This window comes from Zingiber officinale, chromosome 1B, assembly GCF_018446385.1.
Source record: "Zingiber officinale cultivar Zhangliang chromosome 1B, Zo_v1.1, whole genome shotgun sequence".
Taxonomy (NCBI): Eukaryota; Viridiplantae; Streptophyta; class Magnoliopsida; order Zingiberales; family Zingiberaceae; genus Zingiber; species Zingiber officinale.
Genome location: NC_055986.1, coordinates 141,876,175 through 141,898,404, shown reverse-complemented (window position 1 = coordinate 141,898,404; position 22,230 = coordinate 141,876,175). Strand labels below are relative to the sequence as shown.

The 22,230-nt window shown below is 34.2% G+C and overlaps 2 protein-coding genes and 1 pseudogene across 2 annotated transcripts; all 3 read left to right on the top strand.

The window, feature by feature from the left end:
• Positions 1 to 302: 302 nt before the first annotated feature.
• Positions 303 to 1,522, top strand: LOC122042890 (annotated as a pseudogene).
• A 1,066-nt stretch (positions 1,523 to 2,588) lies between these two features.
• Positions 2,589 to 8,597, top strand: LOC122005098 (E3 ubiquitin protein ligase RIE1-like). Its single transcript, XM_042560050.1, has 4 exons — positions 2,589 to 3,145; positions 4,955 to 5,074; positions 6,330 to 6,624; positions 8,298 to 8,597. The coding sequence occupies exons 1-4, from the start codon at positions 2,631 to 2,633 to the stop codon at positions 8,448 to 8,450; spliced, it is 1,083 nt and encodes a 360-aa protein (XP_042415984.1). The 5' UTR covers positions 2,589 to 2,630; the 3' UTR covers positions 8,451 to 8,597.
• Positions 8,598 to 9,507: 910 nt separating this feature from the next.
• LOC121982513 (rhomboid-like protein 20) lies at positions 9,508 to 20,060 on the top strand. The gene is made up of 8 exons (XM_042535643.1): positions 9,508 to 9,778; positions 9,897 to 9,997; positions 13,139 to 13,279; positions 13,453 to 13,519; positions 16,528 to 16,673; positions 16,751 to 16,852; positions 19,054 to 19,173; positions 19,502 to 20,060. The coding sequence occupies exons 1-8, from the start codon at positions 9,751 to 9,753 to the stop codon at positions 19,667 to 19,669; spliced, it is 873 nt and encodes a 290-aa protein (XP_042391577.1). The 5' UTR covers positions 9,508 to 9,750; the 3' UTR covers positions 19,670 to 20,060.
• Positions 20,061 to 22,230: the final 2,170 nt, after the last annotated feature.

Below are 22,230 nucleotides of genomic sequence, written 5' to 3'. Positions count from 1 at the left end.
AACACAATCTCAGTATTATTTATTACGAAATATATTGCATGGGCTGACTATTTTGCACTATCCTTTCATCTACTTGAATCTTTGTGGCCAGTTCGTTCTCATATTGTAGATAATGAAACTTGAAAATTTTAGATTTTAGAGTAAATTTGACTCCAATGCCAGCCTCTTCTCTGAACACTGTCTCCAATGTTCCAAGTAATGTTGCATTAGCAACCAATCTCATCTTTCATTACAAAAGGAAATCACAGACGTTGATTTAACGGGGCTTGATAAAGTTGCAAATGTTATGTGAATACTGAGTGATGGCCAAACCAGTGTCTTTAGTGTCAGCCATTACACAAAAACACACGAGACTCCATTATCATTCTTAATTCTACCAACAATATATTCCTCTTCAATATTCCTTTTCATTGAAGAGAAGGATAAAAAAATTTTTAATTAATAATAATAAAATAAGATAAAATTTATTTAAATATATATGATGATATAGTAGGGGATAGAGTTCAATGATGTAAAAAGATTCATATAACCGATTCCATCTAGTGGGATAAGACTCATTGTTATATTTATTTGTTCTCTTACTAGACCATTGAGAACTAAATTTGTGACTGAACCAAAAATCTTTGTTCCTTGCTGTGTGACTCCATTTCCGACTAATGCTTTCAACTGTTGTTTCAGTTTGTTTTCTTCCACTATAAAACTAAAGCTGCAGTAGTTCTGTGCTTGACTAAGGTTGCATCAAGAGAACCTACATCGGTCCTTCAAGGTCTACAAATTTGGAATTGTGAACTATTTTAGTGCAATTAAGCTCCAAGAAAAGCTTTGTTGTGAAAGAAAAGCTGGAAATATTCAGGATACCATCTTTTATCCCTTCGACACCCACCAACCTACACACTCGGAAAGAGGTGAACGGATCACAATTTATTAGTGCCTGAATCTGAACTCAAAGCCATTGGATCTGAACTTCATATACAGGGGTGATATCACATTCCACGGACCAAGGCATGTTGTCCTTCATCCTATTATTCCTCTGAGAACAATTGGATTTGGGGCGAGGAGCTACGTTGAAGGGCTTGAGTCAGTAATGGTAGAAGTAGCATCCCTTTAACCTACGTTGACTTTGACTGTCGCCTTTCACAAATATGGTGCGGTTGAGATCTGCCTCCCGCCTAATTAGCCGCCTCAACCGTCATTTAGACATTGGTTGTTGCACATCCTGGGAAAGCAGGTCAGACTGGGGTGCAGGTTGGTGATAGAAAAAATGGTGCCATTGGTGTTCAGATATCTTCAGTCATCACTTCTCATGGCTTAACGTTCAATATTGATCCCGATTTGAACTATTTGAGGCTTATTGTTCCTTGGAATACCAGATAAAGGAGTCCCATCTTTAAGGGAGGAGGCACAAATGGAATTACCAGCAGATGAAGTGATCCATCATCAGCTTATTCAGTCCTTCGCAAGGATATTTCATTTCAAAAAATGTTCAGTGGTTTCAAGGTGGATCAACTTTGCCAACTATTGAAATCGAATGACAAGGAGATAGTTGATTCAGTGTTGATATACCTTCCTTTAAATTACATTTCATTTAAATTGCTATCGGAGTCACAACAACAGCAACATGCTTGCCTGAGAGTTTTCTAACTGAGATTCAAATTTTAGATGTCTAATTAATCGTTGAAGTGCCTAACCTCGGGGGCAACTGAACAACGTACATGATTATATATCAATGGATTAATACAAGAATCGGTAATCTAATAACACAATTCTACTAATGCAGTCATCGAGTAAAATTATGATCATAGTCTGGAGTGGATGAAAAGAAGGAAGAACTTGCTAACCCACAGTTGAAAACTCCCACGATAACACCGACAACAGTTGACTAACCGTCTTCTAATTTAATGTGTCGGATTAACATTATCGTTGCTGACTCGCGTGGGTCTCGGAAGCATTGAGTTGGCCACATGGCCAACTCACCCGCACCTCTGTTCTGTTATTGTGAGTAGGAGCAGTTGGCGGCGACGGTTCACCATTTTGCTGCCGACTGCAGTTGCCTCGACACCGGCGGCGAAGTCAAAACTCTGATGCCGCAAGTCAGCGGCGGACCGCACCGGTTCATACTATGCTACATGGGCAATATCACTTTTTTTAGCAAGTAAATTAATTATATCAATAGTTGACAAAATGATAAAATTTTAAAAATATTTAAAGTTTTTACATTTTGAAAAGATAGAATAACGGACACTCCAAACCTTGTTTAATTTTTTTTTAAATATCCATGAAGTTTGATTAATATTAAAATGCCCTTTATGTGCCTCTTCCTATTACAATAATTTTCAATTTTCTCAATGCTTACTAACTTTTTTTTTTAAAAAAAATATCTCTAAAATTTAATTAATATCCAAATTATTTTTAAATATCCTTCTATGAGCAAATAAATAAATTGAGGTTATTTTAAAAAATCTAAAAATGTTGAGGATTGTTTTAAAAACATACCCTTAAAATATGCTACATTTTGGGAGTGAAACGAAACGCCCTCCCAACCACCGTTTTCGACTCCTTTCTTTACTAAATTTAAATCCCATCGCGTCGAAAGCAGCCGGAAGCGCCCCTCCTTCCCTCCACGATCCCCGATGGAAGATTTCTTCTGGCTCGGCCGGGGTGGAGGCGGCGGCGCTAATGGCGGAGTCATCTTCAGGTCAACCTCCTCCTTACACCTCCAGCGCCGACCTCGCGGTGGCGGCAGGGTCAGCTGGAATTTTCCTAGCTTCCTCGTGCGCGCGACCGCTGGGCGGTTTGTGGCCTCGCCAATGCTGGCTGATGCAACGCCGGATACGGACGCCCGCCAGATAGCGGATCCACCCTACAACTGGGGTTACTCCAAGCCAGTTGTCGTTCTCGATGTGGCATGGAACTCCTTGTTCGTGTTGGTCTCCGCGGCGGTTCTGCTCTGGGCGTCGAGGGAGAGGCCTGAGACGCCGATTAGGGCTTGGGTGTTAGGTTACGCAGTGCAATGCTTGCTTCATGTGGGATTTGTTTGTTGCGAGTATAGTAGGAGACTGCGGATGAGGGAGAGAAGGAGCCGATGGGTTGCGTTGATGGAGGAGGAAGAGGAGGAGGAGTTCGAAGCGGATCAGGAGGAGAGCAGGTTTGTTTGCATTTCCAAGTTTATCCATTTTTCTTGACGCTTTGAGTCATTCTTACATTTTTGTCTTGTTTTTTTTTATTCCTGTAACCTCAAAATTGTTTTTTGAATTTAGATTAATTTTCGGTTTAGATCATACGAGTTATATGAAGCTGCACATGGACCTCTACTTATACATATTCATGCTTGGTCGTACTTAAAATATTTTTTGATATCACAAAATAGCTTCGGCCTTCCTTACTCTTTTGTTTTTGGATTTTCTTAATTGGGGTTTCTATACAGTCAAATATGTTATGGAAAGAAGATTCAAAAGACAAAAAAAAAAAGAAGATTAAACTAATCCAGAGCTAACAAAGTAGTGGAACCAAATCTAATAGTGTTCTTGAGGTGGTATGAGCTTGGATGCTCCTCTCCATCCATGGGCTTGCTGAGTTAAATTGAATGCTAGTCATCTGTATTTTTCAGTTTTACACATGTTGCAGCATCTTGCTGTAATAATACTCATTAGTCTTGCGGGTCAGTATTTTTCTTTTCTATGACAAACATCATGTTCCTGCTATGTATTATCTGTTTTATTATATGCATCAAGTGAAAAAAAAATTCAAAGTGTTCTGCAAACTGTAAATATGGGTCTGCACTAAACCAGAAGGTTATTATTAAATCCAACTGAAACTATTTGTTTCACTGAAAACCTATGCTGTTGTTGAAGATAAAAATTCAGAACTAGTTGGAAAAACTTAGTAATATATTTTACCCAATGACTAATTCAATGCAAAAACAGTAGCAAATAAATCATGAAGCCAAACAAGATAAAACAAAAAACTTTATACAGACACTGAAACTAACACTATGATATAAGAAACTCCCATCTAGGCCTGTATCAAAATCATTATGTGAATCAGCTCTAATTATTGAGTGTAATTCTTTGGAAAACTAGTATGGTTCAAGAATTACTTTCACAGCCTTGTTGGAGTATGCAGGTAGGTAGTTGGCCCACCTTATTACCCTCATGAAAAAACCAGAAAAACTCTCCCCAAAAGTTCTTACCTAAGAACCTGATGCTCAATTGTTTCGCATCTGTAGTTTTCCTAATAGGTACCATTTGAAGTATAGCTTGCTTATAAGGTGAATCTATGTTCTGACATCAAAACTGCACTCTAGTTGGGTCTTCAGTTTGCCCTCCTTTAATTACTTCTAACTCTCGACTTTATGTTGAAGAAGAATGAAGATCATAAATTGATTATCAAACACCAAACCCCACATCTCTATTTAGTAGAGAAATTTCACTATCAGGTGCAATATAATTGCCATCTATGTTTGACCATTGAAATCATTTGATCATGTAAATTTCAAATGATTTGAATTTATTTCCTACTGCAAATATCTCATTTTATGTTTCTATCCTCTATTTCTGTGAACTTCTGACTCAGTTTTTTCCATGTGTATTACATTTTTCAAAAACAACATCTATAACCTTGTCTCAATAAACCTGTAGTATCTTTTAGACCATTTGTGATATAGAAGCTGTTTTAAACTATCTACCCATTTGCATTTTCTGTATAGTGAGGGGATTATGATAACTTAAATGATGGTTCCATAAACTAAATATGATAAAGGATGTGCACTAAAAGATGGAAGATTGTTTTTCTGATTCATGTTGCTATATGCTTTCTATTTTTTTATGTCCTTTTTGTTTTCATCCATATTGTTTATGCTTAAATATTTTTCTTCCAGATGACATGAACTTCAATATAACCCACATTCAAATGGATGTTCAGTTGTCTCTCTGTTAGTTAAACATTGTCTTAACAGGGCTGTTAAGAAATTGGAGTCCCTTAATGCAATAATGTCATTGTTCTGGTGGATGCTTGGTTTCTATTGGATAGTTGTTGGTGGCCAGGCTCTTCTACAAGATGCACCTCGTCTCTATTGGTAAAAATATCTTTCTAGAGTCATTTACCTTTTATGTTGCTGACTTGCCATTGTTTTTGTTTGAATGGTTATTAGAGCCACTTTCTCCAGATTGTATTTTCTATTTTATGCCCAATGGTTTTAGCCACATATTTTATTGAGTTCCTACTTGCTCTTAACTAATTTTTCAGTAAAAAGTAATTTAGAACGTAGGTTATTAGATTACACCTTGAAGATATTTTCTCTTTGTTGCTGCCAGATAAAGAATCCCAGAGATGCAATAAATATGGGGCCAATGCGATTATTTAGATGAAATTTGGTTATGAAACACAAGTTAATATGATGTTTGGTAGGAAAGGTAGTAAGGGAGTTGCTCTTTTCTTGTCTTCGGAAATGATTCCATAAATCACATCAAGATGATAATTTAGCCTTACTCCAATGTTGTTTCCAAAGCATAATCCTTGAGTTTCAAGTTCAGGTAGTGATACCAACCAAAATCATATAAACTCTTGGAGTAATACAATAACTCCACTTAAATTCTCAGTATTCTTGTGGATTCATATATTGCACAAATTGGATATGAGCTCCACACAAGTGATGTAGAGCCCAAGAAGCTACGTTTTACCATGTTGTTGCCACAGCGCCTATTGTGTAACGCTTTGCCTGCATACCATTGCAATTTTTTTTTATCTGGGACCATATTTGTTATTTTGCAAATTCAAAGTTATCTGGCTATGCCACTAGAAAGGAACCTGAACTAGAGATGGATTGTTGTCACACATCTACCATAAAAATCCTAGCCTCATAAGCAGTGCATAATTTAAAATACTACTGCCATTGTACTGTTACATTTCTTGAGGTCAATTTCTTGGAGTCTAAGGTGCACATGCTTCTTAAAATGTAATTTTAATATTTCCGTTGCAAATTCAAAGCAAACTGGAAGAGGACGAACAGATGGATAAATGTATGTAAACATCTTTTTTTGGTATATGTGTATCCATTAGGCATAAATGACAAAAAAAAATGATGGCTTTATATCAATGGATGTTCTTCAAAGCATATGCAGATATGAATGTTTGGTTGATTCATGGATATGCATAAAATTTTCCCTGTTTATCATCTTCCTGGTCAAATTTTAAGCCATAGCCTCTTTTCTGAAGATGCAAATTAGGTTGCACCATTGCTAGTTCCTGCTAAACATTTAATCTTAAATGGGTACTTGATTTTTAATGGTTGGATTACGAACTACTAATATTTGACTTGAAATGGCATTCAGGTTGACCGTGGTGTTTCTAGCATTTGACATGTTCTTTGCAGTATTTTGTGTCATGTTGGCTTGTGCTGTTGGGATAGCCCTCTGCTGTTGCCTGCCGTGCCTTATAGCTTTCGTTCATGCTATTGTGGGCCAAGAAGGTGCTTCTGATACCAACCTCAGCAACCTTCCCAGGTTCCGTTACTGTCAGAACAATCAACTACACAAACTTGGCCAAGAAAATGAAAATGAAATTTCCATCACAATAGCAGAGGAGGATTCTTCCCTGATGGATCTTTGCCTCCCTCCAGAAGATTCGGTATATCTGATCACTCAGACCTTTTCATCTATCTTCTATTACTCCCTTTGCTTTGTGCCTCTGCTTGTTTTTTTTCCTGTTACACTGTTTATGCTTAGTTTCCACTGACCTTGTTTTCATGGTTATATTATCAAAGATTTAGATCTGTAGGTGTTCAACTGGTTTTGATGTGAATATATTTGATGGCTTGATTCCTTGACCAGCAAATTTTAAAATTTCATTCTTTTGTGGATAGAAGACCACTACGCTACTGTCTTTATTAGGAGTAAAATGTTGCAGGAGTGTACATAGGAGAAAAAGGATAAGGAAACTATAAGATATTAGTTAGTAGCCTCCATGATTATGTGGTTGGCGTGCTCATTGAGGGTCCAAAGGTGAAGTGTCTTGTGCAAAGTTTCATATTCTTTTGTTCCATATCGATCCTGGTCTAACCAATCAATCAACTTCGAGTTGCCCCTGCAACAGATTTGGCTTTTTTTTTGAAGAGCCTCTTTGAGTGAACAAAGAGTGGAGGTTGATCATGATTAACTAATTAGAAAGTATTTAACCATTTCACAATAATCCGCTGAAGGTTCACCATAAGGTGTACGTGATATATCATAGAAGCAACCAATCTTGAAGGGATTTCTGTTGCTTTCATTGTGGTTGAGTAGAGCAATGCTTTGCATTATAAGGGAACAAAGATAACTTTGGGGTGTATTGGGAATTGGGATGAACCATTTGAGAGCATTAAAATTGGTCAAGTTGAATTCTTTTGCCGTAGCATATGACTGCTAAGCCGGTAAATGAAAAGAGGTTTTCCAATGCATTCCCAAGAAAGGAGAGGCATAAATTGCAACCAATGCAGTGTTTTTGAGTGTGCCTAGCAACACTTGTTTTGATCTACAAATATCTGCAGTTTTTAGAAACATGTTTGGAAAAAGGAAAAAAAAAGGATTCCCCAATATAACGGTGATTGTTTGCGTTTCACCACCACTATTTTGCAAAAGAGTTGGTATTTCAAATGCACCATCTTTCTTTGCACTTCTGTCCATTTCAGAGTGTAGGGCATTTGTGTAGTCATTGCTTGCCATTCAAACACCCTGCTGGTGGATCATCAATTCCATTTTAGGCATCTCAGGAGGCGGATTAGCTTAAAAAAATGTGTTGGTTTTCGATTTGACAAGTTTTCCTCCGCCATTGTAGCTTGCTAACTAAATGTTGGAGGCGTAGCAAGTTGGCCATGACGGCTTTAAGTAGCATTAGAGAAATGGCTAGGCGTTCTTTATTTAGTTTGTGGCCTATGTTTTCTCACTTCACTTCTGTTCAAACTCATCCGGTGACAAGAGTTATGTTTCATTAAGAATTGCCTTAGAGTCGCTGCAGAAGATTTAGAAGAACCAAGTCAAGTTTACACTCTCACGTGCAAGGTTCTTTGCCATGATTTTGAGAACAAACAGAATGAGTTGGTGCTTGGAAGTCAATTGTAGAGATCGGGACAAAAAACTATCCCCACACTTGTTCACTTGGGAGAAAATTATGTATGCTAGTTAGTTTTGTTAGTGCGAGATTCATGCTCTTGCCGAAGTGCATGGTGAATTTTGTTGGCGTCTGTTGAGCACAATCTATCATCACTTTGAAATCATCATAACGTTTACTTATTTGCTTAAGAATTTACTTTTTTTTTTTCATAGGAATGCTGCATTTGCCTCTCTAATTACGAAGATGGCGTGGAGCTACACTCACTTCCCTGCAACCATTACTTCCATTCAGATTGCATTGTTAAATGGCTCAAGATTAGTGCCACATGCCCCCTCTGCAAGTTCAATATACTCAGAGGATCATGATGAACATCTATTAAGGGACAGTAACTGTTGATAAATGAGAAAAGAACTTTCATAATCATCATGGTCAACCTGTATTTTTACCGAGCTATTTGGGGTCAGGTATATATAATCTTATTTAACCATATGATAGTGGAATTTTTTTTCTTAGTTGTCATCAGTTCAGAATTTCCCTTTGCATCCCGTGATAGGCTACAAGAAAACCCCGCGGTCCTCCAATGTTTCTTGTCCGCTGCAGATGCTTTAAATTGTTCGCTAATGAAAATGTCGAGTTTATGTTAGTAATCCACGTCACCGTGAAAACGCGTCCACCTCCGGATTAGTTGGACCTAAGGTCCGCTAGATGCTTAAACATTATAAAAAGTCTGATAAGTTGCAGCGTGACGTTAGATTACGTGAATGAGAATATAATCGATCGTCAAATAATTAAAAGATAGGAGAATTTTTTTTTTCAAGTAGATATATTTAACAGAAATTAATCTCTATCTCATTATAGTAAATATGTAATTATTTAATTAATTAATATAAAAACTAAAAATAAATGAATTTATAGATATTAATACTTAAATTTTACCTTATTATTATATTCAGGGGTGATTAAGATTAAGTATCACTTAGCTTAGAAATAGTTTTTTATAAAATACAATATAAAAGTATGTATAATAGACTAATACAATTTGATCTTTTCTAAGATTTGTATTGACTCGTGTACCGAATTATCTTTTTATTACTTAATTTATTTTATTTGATTTTTTTTTATTGTTGTTGATCTGAAATGGATTTTTTTATTTTTTTTAAATTTATTAGAGGTGAAAAATGTAAAAATGCTTATAATAAATATTTATTTTCTATTAAGTTTTAAAAATCATAAATATTAGTTTTTAATGAACTAAATAAAACGACCTAAACATGATATTTTAAACCATCCTCTTGTTATTGATTGGCTATTGCTTTTAGCAGTTAGCAATACTTATTTGAATTTCATAAAAGTTTAGGTTTTAATTTTGATCTGATTTTTATGACAACAAAAATCCATGGACATAAAGAAAGCGCCCTTGCTGGGCCATAAATTTTCATCGGCGAGTTTAGTTCGGGGCCGTCGTTTTGAGGACTGGCGAGATGGAGACGATGACGCGCCATTCGTCGCCTCAATTGAGTTGACCCAACTAACAGATCGACGTAACACTGCGGTTCGCGTCTCCCGCCGACTTTCTTGCTTTCGCCACGACCACTTCTCGCTCTTTCGTGCCGTGAGAACGACGAACCGATCGATTTCTCTCTCCCCCTCTCTGCCTAGCGATTGATGATGCACGGAGGACCATCAGGATTTCGTAAGCTTCTCTAGCTGATTATGTGATTCCACCAGTTCTCCATTTCAAGTCTTTTTTTGCCACTTAGCTACTTGAAACCCTTGTTCAATTTCTTGTTGGGATTCTTTATTGGGTGCAGACAACGCGCCGGTCACACGAACCCTAGTGATCTCTAGCGCCATCATCACAGTCACCTCTGCCCTTCGTGGCCGTTCTCGCAGCATAGGGTTGTCGTATCAGGTTTCGAATTCTACCTATGCGTCTATTGTGTTGCTTAAATATGTTTGATTGGATTATAATTTCCACTGATTGCCGGTTCCAGTATCAAATTAAAGTATTTTTTTCTCTGAAATCTGGGTTCTTGGATTTCTAGGAATTAAGGTGGGTAATTAAAGGTTAGGCATTGTGCCATTTCTGTTGCTGGAAAACGGAACCTAGTACAATCTCTCTCTCTCTCTCTTCTTCTTTTTTTAATGGGCGAGAGATATTGTCTGAGACGGGTTTGGTTGATTATATTACTTAATTGTCCCTGAACTTGGGATATTTCCACTTAAGTTGCATAGGGTCTAATGTCTTCTCGTTTTGCACTTAATTCATCTTGGCACGTTATACTTATTTTGACCATTTGCTCCATAGGATTTGTAGCATACCATGCCCTGAATTCACCCAGTAAAGATGTTTCCTTTAAGATAAATGTATAAATCTGCAACATAAAATCATAGTCTATCGTCGCATTATTTAGACTGACACCATTTTTATTCTCTCTTTGGCATCTTTTCTTGTGCTGTAGCAGCTTACTGTTTATTGTTGACCGTGCACATCCTACTGTAGTGCTTGAGGTGGCTCCTGCTTCTATTTGAATAATAGATTCCCCCTCTTTTTCCAGGTGGTAAATATATCTTAGGAAAACACTTTGCAGTATCATTTTGATGTATTCCCTTTAAAAGAAAAGGGAATTTGATTATAGTCGAAGAATTGATATAGAAGATGATGAACAACCAGACGGAGATGGGAGTGAGCAAAGAGAAGATATGGAATACCAATAAGGGTACATGTAGGAAAGACATGGAGAGGAACAAATTCCAAAAAAAGAGATAGAAGAAGCAACGACTTACCTTTGTCTTTCAGTGACTACCACATCTAACCTTTTTCGTTGCCTGTATTATATAAAAACACATGGTGTTCAACTGCCCTAGCAGGTTATCTGGCTTCTTGAAAAAGCCAATGTGAGCCATGAAGTTCTTTGATTATTGAAACAATGGGCCATATGCCATGGATGGTTAATATAAAAATGGAAAGTTATCAAATACAAGCTGTATGGTCATATCATATGGTGTAGCCAAGTAGCCAGCTAAGATTTAGAACTGGACAATAGTAGACAATGTTTTATTTATTTTATTACCAATACAGTAAAGTACCATTTAAGAATTGATAATATATATCTATTATGCCATTTTTATTATCATTGAAATTGTTTTTTGGTAAATCTGAATTTTCACTTTTGCTAACAGATTATTAGTATTAAGTAGAACAATGTTTAAGTAAACTTGCAAGACTATTTCTTACTTTGAAACTTTACATTGATAAATATGTAATTTGTAATTTCTAAACGCAAGTGAACTTTTTCATGCTATGTATATTATATGCTAATATTAATGACATTAGAAAATATGCTAGAAGTTCTAAAACTAATAATTTGACACATATATTACAATTTAAATCAATTTAGCTTTGGATGATTTTACACACTTTCAATTCACTACTGCTATCAAAATTTATGACCAGTCTTATGACCCTAAATAGGAAATTGATTTTCACTCCTTCAGTGAAATTGAGAGTAGAATTAGGGATAAAATTGCCTAAATAATGAATTTTTAAATAAACTTCAAGATATGTTTTTCTTTCTTTCATAAACCGCCTATTACTGGCTCCAGAGTATCTTTGAGAGTTTGTATTTGAGAAAATATAGATATCAATGATGAGAGCAAGTAGATGTTTGCCTAAGATGGATAATTTAGCTATGGCCATTATTCAATTTCTTGGTTTGGGTTAGTCATTCAAGTATATATCTATTACTTTTCGGTGATAGTGTCTGGCAATTCAGGATGAGTACCTGTCAAACAATGTACTTATGTTTATTCTAAATTTGGCTTTAGTTGTTCTGTCACATTGTCTAAATTTGCTATTCATTTACCCATTATATCTAAATAGTATATTCTGTCAGAAAGACTTTACAAACCAGAGATTTTTAAAATAAGTAGAACCGAAATTGAATATATGAAGTGTAATTTCAGCAATTGGAAAGGAATCAATGAAAAAGTTGAGATGGTGTAAGGGATAGAGGGAGATCAAAGGAGGCATTGGTCTATGCAATGTAAATTGAATTAAGTTATTTTTCTATTACCAGTGATATAGCCTTGTACGGAATTGAGTGGAGGGATACAATTTATGTAGCCAACTTCAAATATATTTGGGAAAGATAAGACTTGATGATGATAATGGCTATGACAACAACAACAATTCAAATGATTTGTATTTTCTTATCTTAGAAAATTGTTGTGGGTTCAATTTTGGAAATTCTCAAATTTAATGATTATCTTGTCAATGGTATTTATTTTTTTCTTCTTTATTTCTCATCCAGTTGGTCGTTACTGAATTTTTTGCATGCATGGACATTATTTGATCTAAGCATCATTAAGAACTATTGAATTTTCAATGATGATAATGCCTATGACAACAATAATGACTCAAATGACTTATATTTTCTTATCTTAGAAAATTGTTGCGAGTTAATTTGGAAATTGTCATATTTCCTGGGTGTCTTGTCAATGGTAGTTTATGCTTCACTTCTTTCTTTCTCATCCATTTACTTGTTACTGAATTTTTTCATGCATGGACATTATTTAGTCTAAGCATCATTAAGAACTATCGAATTAGTTTCATTTGAATCCAACACAATTTCAGTGAGATAAACTGGTTTTCTTTACCGATAACTAAAGCTTCTTAGATCTTTTGTTATGCGAACATATTTAGCATATTTAGCATAAAGTAGTTCAATAATTTTTCACTACAGCGTCAAAGAGTTAGCATCATGTCACTACTGTCATTATGTAGTTGGATAAGTTCCATGGATATCTATTACTATTATAGATAGGTTCTCTTTATAAACATGTCAAAGGAAAGTCTTATCACATTTGCCTCTATTGGTTGACATTCTTGGTTATGTATCACATCCACCGCATGCACACTATTTGAGATAGTTTAACATGATATGCATGGTTTTGTACTTAATAGCTGTTTTATTTAGAGTTGTTAGAATAGTTATCTTGCTACTATTATGTGAATGGAACTGATATATTATCATATATCTCTTGTATTCAGGATATTATTCAGAACTATAGTCTTTGGAAGATTGTTCCATCAATATTTGCATTTTCATCCTCTCCAGAATCGATAATTGGCTTGTATCTGATATATTATTTCAGAGTATTTGAGAGACAGATAGGCTCTAACAAGTACTCAGTAAGTTGCAACTTTATGTCTTCTCCAAATAGTTGAAGTTATTTAGAATTATGTGCTTAAACTTATTGAATAGTAGACAGGTCTATATGGTTATATACATATATTCTTCTAACCAATGCTATGTGGTTAATTTTGAACTTTGTCACTCACTGTATAATTGTTAAAACATGCAGGTTTTTGTTTTGTTCAATTTAGTGGCATCCACATTTTTCCAAATTGTGGCTTTAGGACTTCTAAAAGGTATTTGATATCCTGAACTCAAGTCAATACAAAATCGTATTTCCATGTAGGCCTTTCTAATAGACTAGCCTTCCATCGTCTTTATATCATTGACTTGTTGATCTTATTCAACTGTAGAACTGATACTAGTAATCATGATGAGGAATTATTTGAATTAACAAATCAATACAATTTTTTTTTTTTGAAATATTGAACTGTTTGATTGCTAATATACCATTGTATTAATAACCAATTGAGTTGGTTCTTGATTTTTCTTCCTAAAATACTGAATAAAGCTGACTAATAAGTTATATGTAATTGTACAATAATCATTTTATTTTCTACATGTTGTATATGCATTTTCATAGAAAATTGAGTTAATAACATTTGGGAACAAAAAAAAGGAATTGGCACCATATTTGTTAATAAAATTTATAACATGAAAGCAAGGGATATTTTGTTCTATTTTTATTCTGTGCATTCAAACTATTCATATTAGATTAATAGGGATTGAAAATGTTACATGGTACAATCTTATTGTTAAGGGGCATACAGGTTACCCTATTATTTTGTATTTTAATCATAGATACATAAAAAGAGAAAAGGTTAGTTTGGTCTTTTCGAATTTTAGAAACTGCAAAATAAAGGAAAGAAAATTCCTGAAAATTAATGGAAAATACTAACAATACAATATATAAACGGGTATCATTAATGGGTTTCCACTGATGGGTCACTTGATCATGGGCGTAGTAAAATTTTTGGGAGCAGTAGGTTTGTTTCATAGTTCCACGTGGCAAAGTATAATTGCCTTTTTAGGTTGTGTTAGCCTTTTCAGTCGAATAGGCTATGCCCATTATCCTCTCGATATGGACAATCAGTTTTAATAAGGTATCAAAGCCTTATTTTCAAATTGTGACACTGTACCCATAGTTCAGTCAGTCTACATAGTAGCATGAGAGCAAATGTTAACTAGATAAATGCATAGTGTAAACAAGTAATAATTTAAGCTTTTCAGTAAGTGGTCAACTAGCTGATTTCAACAGAAAATATTTAGGTATAGGTTTGCACATGCTTTTTGTTGACCTGAGAAAAATTTATGTTAGAGTTAGTATACATTTATTTTGATGGTTTTAGAAAAGAATGCAGTCTCTAGTTATTGTATTCATGTAATACAAAAGTTGTTGTTGTTGTAACACAAAAGTTACTATAATGTAGTTGTAGTGAATTAATGTATGATTTTTTTTAAATGTACTTTTAATTTAAAAGTACTAGTCATATTCAACATAATCATATTGACCTAACCATTAGAAACCCAGTTATAATTGGTAAGAGTTGAGTTAAATTTATTGGTGATATTCATGATAAACTTCATGGGCTTATGTAACCTTTTATATGGCCAATGATGCATTATGGGTCACGGTGTTGGACAATTAACAACCAAGACAAAAAAAAATCGAGCAAGGTGAGAGCGGACATAGATATGTGGGATTACTAAAAAAAAGAATAAAATGCTAGTATACATGTGTTTTTAAATGTTTCCAATAATAAAATATAAATGTGGGCATATTTAAAGATCCAATAGATATATTTTTTTGACACCGGAAAGTGTAGGAGAAGAGGTAATACAAGACACTCTTAATACTCACCACTCTAGGAAATCCACCAAGACTTTAGAGGGATAACAAGAAGATAAATATTCTAACAAGCTTAAAAGCTCAAATATATTTCAATCTTAAAAACAAATCTGCTGCCCAACAATACAAAAGATAGCCTTTATAGGCGAGACATGGAACAATCCTCCAAGATGAGTCAAAAATTGCATTAATGAGATTTATATTTCCAAGGGCTTTGAGAATGAAAATGTGCATTTAACAATGAATAAGCTTGCAGTGGTATTAAAGCCTCATCAACCTTATCAAGTTCCAAGAAGATCATCAAGAATACCAAAAACACAAATGGATTCTTTCCAATTCCCGAGCACTTCGTTTTTCTCGAGCAATTAGTCTTTCCTGAGTACTGTGACTATGATTAGAGGTGCAAACGAATTGAGTCGAGCCGAATAATATGAAAATATTGAAATCGAGCTCGAACAGTATATCTGATATTCGAAGCTCGAAAATACAAATAATTTTGTCTCGAGCTCAATTCAAAATAAAATTTGAGCTCGAGTTTGATTCGAATTGTTTGAACCTTGATTCGAGTATATTCGAAGTATAATTTGAAATGACTTAAATTCGAATTTGGTTTGAATTATTTGAATCTTAATTTGAGTATGTTTAAATTAAAATTGTGTAAAAATAACTAGAATTCGATTCGAGTTCAGCTTGTGAGCGGTTCATGAACAATCGAATAAAATATTATGGGTTCGAATTCAGCTTGAAAAATTATCGAACATGTTCGAGTTTGGCTCGAATTTGATAATTTTGAATATGAATCAAATATTTTTTGAGCTTGTTCGAAAAGATCATGAACCGGTTCAATTCGTTTGCACCCTTAATTGTGACAAATTGTCCCCGAGTAGATTATCTTTCCCAAGTAGATTCATCTTTCCTGAGTAATATTTCCAGCCTGACAGACTTCCATCAAAATAGACATAACTTTACGAAGGAATATTATTTTTTAGCACCCTTTTTTTTTTTTTTTGAAAATTAGGCATCTGTGGCTTTCCAATGACATATGGTTTGCTTTGAAATTTATTCCCAATAAAAACAGATTAATCTCAGAATTTGTTACTAAAATCTGAGATGTCTTCTAGGAACGTTTCTTTCTCATTTTTGTAATATAACCCATAGATATATATAGTTATCTAAATTGAATCAACTAGAGTTGAAGGTGTGTTGTAAAGAGTCTAAATCTTTACTTATTGGTTGTTTGTATGTATTATGTGAAAAAAAATTCTTCTGTCATGTCTAGTGTTTCAGTTGAAGTTTCTTTGCAGTCTTTTCTTCCATATGTAATTATGCAGCATTTTAGTTAATTTTGTTTCTCATTTTATTTCCTAATTAGATCATTTTTTCTATTTTCTGCAGATTCTCAAGTACTTGCATCTGGGCCTTATGGTTTCATATTTGCTTCCTTTGTATCTTTTTATTTTGACATCCCTGTTACTTCACGTTTCCATATGTTTGGACTGAACTTGAGTAACAAGTCAGCCGTATACTTTGCCGCTTTTCAGGTTTAACTTATTTATTCTTAATCTCCCTCTTTCATATCTTCGGTGCTGATGTATCTCAACTTGTGCCTTTTCTCCAGCTTGTTTTATCTGCCTGGAGAAGGTCATTTATACCAGTCATAAGTGGTCTTCTTGCTGGTTTTGTTTTCCGAGCCAATCTATTTGGCATCTGCAAGCTTAAGGTTATCACAATTTTCACTTTGAATTGGCTTATGTGGATCCACTCGCACTTATGGGACCATGTGTGAACATTAAGCTTCTTTTCTTGCCTTTACATTAGTTTCTGTATTTTTTCTCAAATATATGCGCTATTTATGTTTGTCTAGCTTCTTGTTGCAAGCTAAGTTTCTCAAGTAAACTGCTGAAAAGTTGCTTAAGTATTTGGGTTGGATGGTTAACATGTGAGCTTTCCTGGAACTGGGATATGACTCATCTGGGGTGTTATGTGCACATGTGGTCCTATATAACCTTTAGTATATGGTAAATTTAGATGAAAAAAAGCAAGGCAAGAATTTTTTTTGGTCTCAAGGTATACTCGTGTTTAGGACGGAGCAACAAGGCTAAACCTCTCCCAACAATGCACATACTTAACCAATGCTGTTCATGTTGGGATCGTCCCAACGGAAGGAGCACATGAGCACAGCCAAATTAGCCATGGAAACATTTTAAGCATCCACTAACTTATGATATTAGATTGATTCCAAAACGAGATCAACGAGAAAGAAGTTTGTACCTTTATGGAGACATGTCAGGGAACGCATTCTCTAGTTTGTCATACAATATGATCCTCTGATGCAGTTTAATGCAAAAGTGCTAATGTGTGAGCTAGAGGACTCACCTAGCTTGGTGGTGGCTAGGTGAGCATTAGTGTGGAGGAGCGACGGTGGCACCATATGACGTTGGCGGCACCAAGATGAGTAGAGAAAGAAGGGTGACTAGGGTGTTGAGTTATTTATCTTGTGTATCATAGACAACAACCTTGACTCTTGCTATATAGACTTAGAGATCTTAGCAAACCGTTCAAGCTAAAATAATTAAGACGTTAATTATCATCCTAATAAATATCAGTTAATTAAATAAAGAGTCCTAAAGAATCTCATTCTAATAAACAGTGGTATCTAAGTTTATCTACCATTCTGGAGGTGCAGGTTTCCACAAAGTCTTTCTGCAACATGATTTCCATGTAATCTAGTCCTCTTATGATCCTTTTATGATAGTGCTTTATGGGACATAGAGCAATGTTTGTCCTAATAGGGCACATGTAGTAACTTTGTTTGAATCTGACCTACTAGAAACTGACATCTATTATCAATTATGTATAATGTCTAGATTTAATCCAATGATCAACAATTGATATAAGTTCCCAGATCACCAGGAGTGATAAGGGCTTTGTTGATCTCTCTTACCTCTATAAGATTAGTAATGTACTCAATAAAAGTGTACATGCAACTCTTTAAGGAACCAAACCACAAGCATCAAATATATTGATTTTCATATGAGATAGATAATAATCTTAAGGGTTAATTGCACTCACCTACATGAAATCTTATAGATACTAGATAATATGTCAAATGCGTCCTTCCACTTTCAATGTGAGTTCTCCAACTCCCCACCCTTATGCTTGTCTAAGTATCACCATGTCTATATTTTGTTGCTTAAGTAGCACTGCTACAAGCATCTTTTATTTCAATCATCAGTTGCATAAAGTCAACAAGATTGTAAAGATACAATAGTTTCTTTTTTTATTATATTGTACAGTGATTCCGTTTACAATATCATTATCTTTATGAAACTATCACTAAAAGTTCACACACAGAATTAAGAAACTGTTCTTTTGTTCAGGAACTGTCTTATGGTTTTTGCATGCACAACAAACAAAAGGCTGATAACAAAATTGTTCAGTTTGAAAGAAATCAATGATTCATCCTTGGGTTGCCAGGTATCCTTTGTGGGAGGGTGTGGGTGTGCGAGATTTCTTTATTGGGGGTTCTTTACACTTGTATGTGAACGAAGGATTTGATTACGTACAGATTTCTTTTTGCACATGAACACAACAAATTACCGTTTGGGAAAAGAAAAATCAATGAGTGGTGAACTAGTTGCGGGTACAATGCAATGGACCAGGCAAGCATACTTGAATATAATAATTATACATTATGGTGGCAACTATGGTATCATGATTTAGAGGGAAAAAAAACTAGTATTAAGGGGAATATAAGCATTTGTTGAACAGACATAGTCAAGGATCAAGGATAGACAAAATCCGAGAAACGATAAGATTATCTACTTCATCTTTATAAGATTATCTACTTCATCTTTGTTATTATCTGTCTTTTTTTGTTGTTGTTGTCGATTATGTTCTGACAATTTCTTATTCTTGCAGTTCCCCAAAAAGTTAACATCAGTATTTTCATGGTTATTTTTGTTGTATCCAAGTTCATTCCCTTCAAGTGCCAATATCAGAAGAAATGCACATATATCTAATATCGACCATCAGGTTCAGGCAAGTTTGTCTTCATTCTTTGTATAGAGTACTTTTTTTATAAAAAAAAAGGAACAAACAAATCTTTTAACCTGTTTAATTTATTGATGAAACCTCCCATAATGTTTATATATAACATCCATCTATTAGTTAGTTTCTTAAATCAGGGAAGACCTGTTTGCATTGGTCCTACTACGAATCTACCATGATAGTAGAATAGTGTTAACATCAGTATGAGCATAAAATGTGCTTGCATGTAATAGTTGCATGTAAAAGAGTTATCCATGGTTTGGGGGCTATCGCATCACATATAGATTTTGAACAGCTTATCTACGTGTTTTTGATACAGCGGAACAATCGTTCAGTGGGAAATTTTATGCCAGAACCATCAGAGTCTTCGATTGAGACATTGGTGTCCATGGGCTTTGAGAGCAATGCTGCTAGGCAGGCACTCCTTCAGGCTAGAAATGACTTAAATGTAGCAACAAACATTCTCCTCGAAGCACAGTCTGGGTAACTCAACTGTGTCCTTTTGGAAAATGTACATTGAGTTACACGGATGGGAACCTGGCCCAGCACCGCATTCATATAAGAAAAGAGGAACCAATAGAATTTCCATTGGTCTTGCTTTTACTTCCTTCAATATGAGGCGATCCTGGTTTCTCTAAATCCTTATCTTTAGCAGTTTAGAATGAATTCATCACTACGTTACATTGTTTTTGTACATTGAGAAGCATCTCCAGGTAGGTCTCATTCTGTCCGTTTTAATATTAAATGCTAAACAACCAATTACGATGACCCAACCATGGTGTAAATTCGTTGAGGTTTACAACTCCATCTTTGTACTAAAGTATTTATGTAAACACCCTTTTTCTGTGATGTTATTTCTAGGATCGCATGGCGGGCAATCGTATTTTTCATTAAAAAAAGAAAGAAATGATTCCAACTAATTGAGGTTTATTTATTTAGTTATTTTGTTGGCTCTAGTTACTGATTATCTAGCTTACGGCAATTAATTTTGGGGATAATTGATGCGTCTCATAGAGGTTTTTTATTGGCCACTAGCATGAGACTCGATGTTTGAAAAATTAAGAAGGTGCTTTAATCGTGTTTGAAGCTGGTTTAATAAGTATAAATGCCATTAATCAAAATTTTCCCTATTTTAAAGTAGGTTTATTTTTGCTGCATCATTTATCCTATCAAAAGTTATAAATCCACTAAGATTATCCTTAGTGACAAACCTAAAAATTAGATTTATTAGTCCACTATTTTAGTGTATATATATATATATATATATAAAATGAGGCCTATAAAAAATTGATAAAAATTCAAGCCACCTAATAGTAATGGGTTTAAAAATGAAGATATATTTTTTAAATTTAATAATTTAGTCCCCATTAGAGATGTGGTTCCACTCAAATCATTTTGATAGTGTAAAATTGTTTATCTTAAATTAATTCTTAAAATATATTTTACCTCTCTATCCATTAAATATATAGCATTAAAGTAAGGATGTAAATGTATGTAAATGCGCTAAACTTTATTTATGTACAAGGGTGTTCAAGTGTAATTATTTTTCATGGTTGTTTAAGTTTATTTATTAAAAATTTTATCGAGACATTTGTAATTAACAATATTATTACCCTTATAATTTAGATAAAATATTATCTAATATATATATATATATATATTATTTTTAACATATTATAAACAATTTAAGATTAAAAAATAAATTATTATATTTTTAATATATTTAATAAACATAAGAAAAACTTTATAATTATATTTTATGTAAGTTGATAAATACATTAATTTATATTTTTTTATGAACTTTGATCATTAATAAAAAAAAAGTTAATATTCAAATTTATTTATATATTATTTTATTATTAAATAAAAATAAATGAGTTTTATATATAAAAAAAGTTTAATTGGCATATGTATCTAGTTTACACTAATTAATCCTGGAATAAAGTTTTTCATCGAAAATTGCTCGCAATGGACAGTCTAAGGTAAATCAGCCACCAGCATTCTTAGGTCAAATGCTTATTAAAGTAAATTTATTTGTTAATTCGTTAAAACTATGATTTGATCCTTAGATGTTTAGAAAATTTAGAAGACCTTTGCCACTAAACATTATCCTATTAGTAAAGGTGTTACCCTCTAATTAATCGGACACCGGCAGGGACAATCTCTCATTTATTTAAGACTCTATATTAAAATAATTTAATTTAATTATTATATTTGTCCAAAATAATTTAATTTAAAATATATCTTATAAAATTCAGTGGTACATTTACTTGTCTAAAGTAATAAAATTAAACTTAAAAAAATTAAATTCCCTTACACCAATAATATTTGGGGCATGTAAAAGAATGTAAAGTATATATTTTTTTTTAACAAGAATAACACTTTGGATACTATATAAGGATGTCAAGTAGATAGGAAACGATAACTAATTTAGAAAGTAACTCAGAGAGAAATCACATAAAATTCACTGTTATATATTAAGCTCGTGACTCAAATTTTTAGCCAAATTTGATAATCACTCAAATTTTTAAGATTACTCGTGACAATGTACAGATAGATGATATAATTAAAACAAATTCTTCGTTTTTTCCTTAAACTAAACATAATATTAAGCTCGTTCTTTTTTCCTCACAGATTATTCCCAAAGCACATAAACACCTCCTTAAGCCAAATTTTCCACTTGCCACCGTTTGCTTTCCTCAAGTCTTCCGACCATGCCAATAGGATATTCTTGTATTTTACTTTTCGATTGGATCGCCTACAAAAAGAGTCTGTGTTTCCGACAATCTCTCGACTGACCTCAGTCGTATGCATCCCTGTCTGCTTCATTGATGGCTGGGTATTTACGCCTGGATCTCCTTTCTTTGTGCCTATTGTCTGTTCCTGAAGCCAACCAGCTGCTGGTTTTCTCAAAGGTGATAACGAACGAGCTCGCCTTACAGGGGGGTCTCGACCCCTCGTAGTATCCTCCTTCCTCACTTTCTCCAGGGCCACCATGAAGGGGTCAACGTCCTTGCACTTTGAGCTATGTCGTCCTCGAACAAATGG

Excerpts from the sequence above, each read along its gene's own strand:
- LOC122005098 (XM_042560050.1), top strand. The coding sequence starts at position 2,631 with ATGGAAGATTTCTTCTGGCTCGGCCGGGGTGGAGGCGGCGGCGCTAAT. Across the intron at positions 5,075-6,329 it reads GATGCACCTCGTCTCTATTG|GTTGACCGTGGTGTTTCTAG; the intron begins GTAAAAATATCT and ends AATGGCATTCAG. Across the intron at positions 6,625-8,297 it reads GCCTCCCTCCAGAAGATTCG|GAATGCTGCATTTGCCTCTC; the intron begins GTATATCTGATC and ends TTTTTTTCATAG.
- LOC121982513 (XM_042535643.1), top strand. The coding sequence starts at position 9,751 with ATGATGCACGGAGGACCATCAGGATTTC. Across the intron at positions 13,520-16,527 it reads GGCTTTAGGACTTCTAAAAG|ATTCTCAAGTACTTGCATCT; the intron begins GTATTTGATATC and ends TATTTTCTGCAG. Across the intron at positions 16,674-16,750 it reads TATACTTTGCCGCTTTTCAG|CTTGTTTTATCTGCCTGGAG; the intron begins GTTTAACTTATT and ends CCTTTTCTCCAG.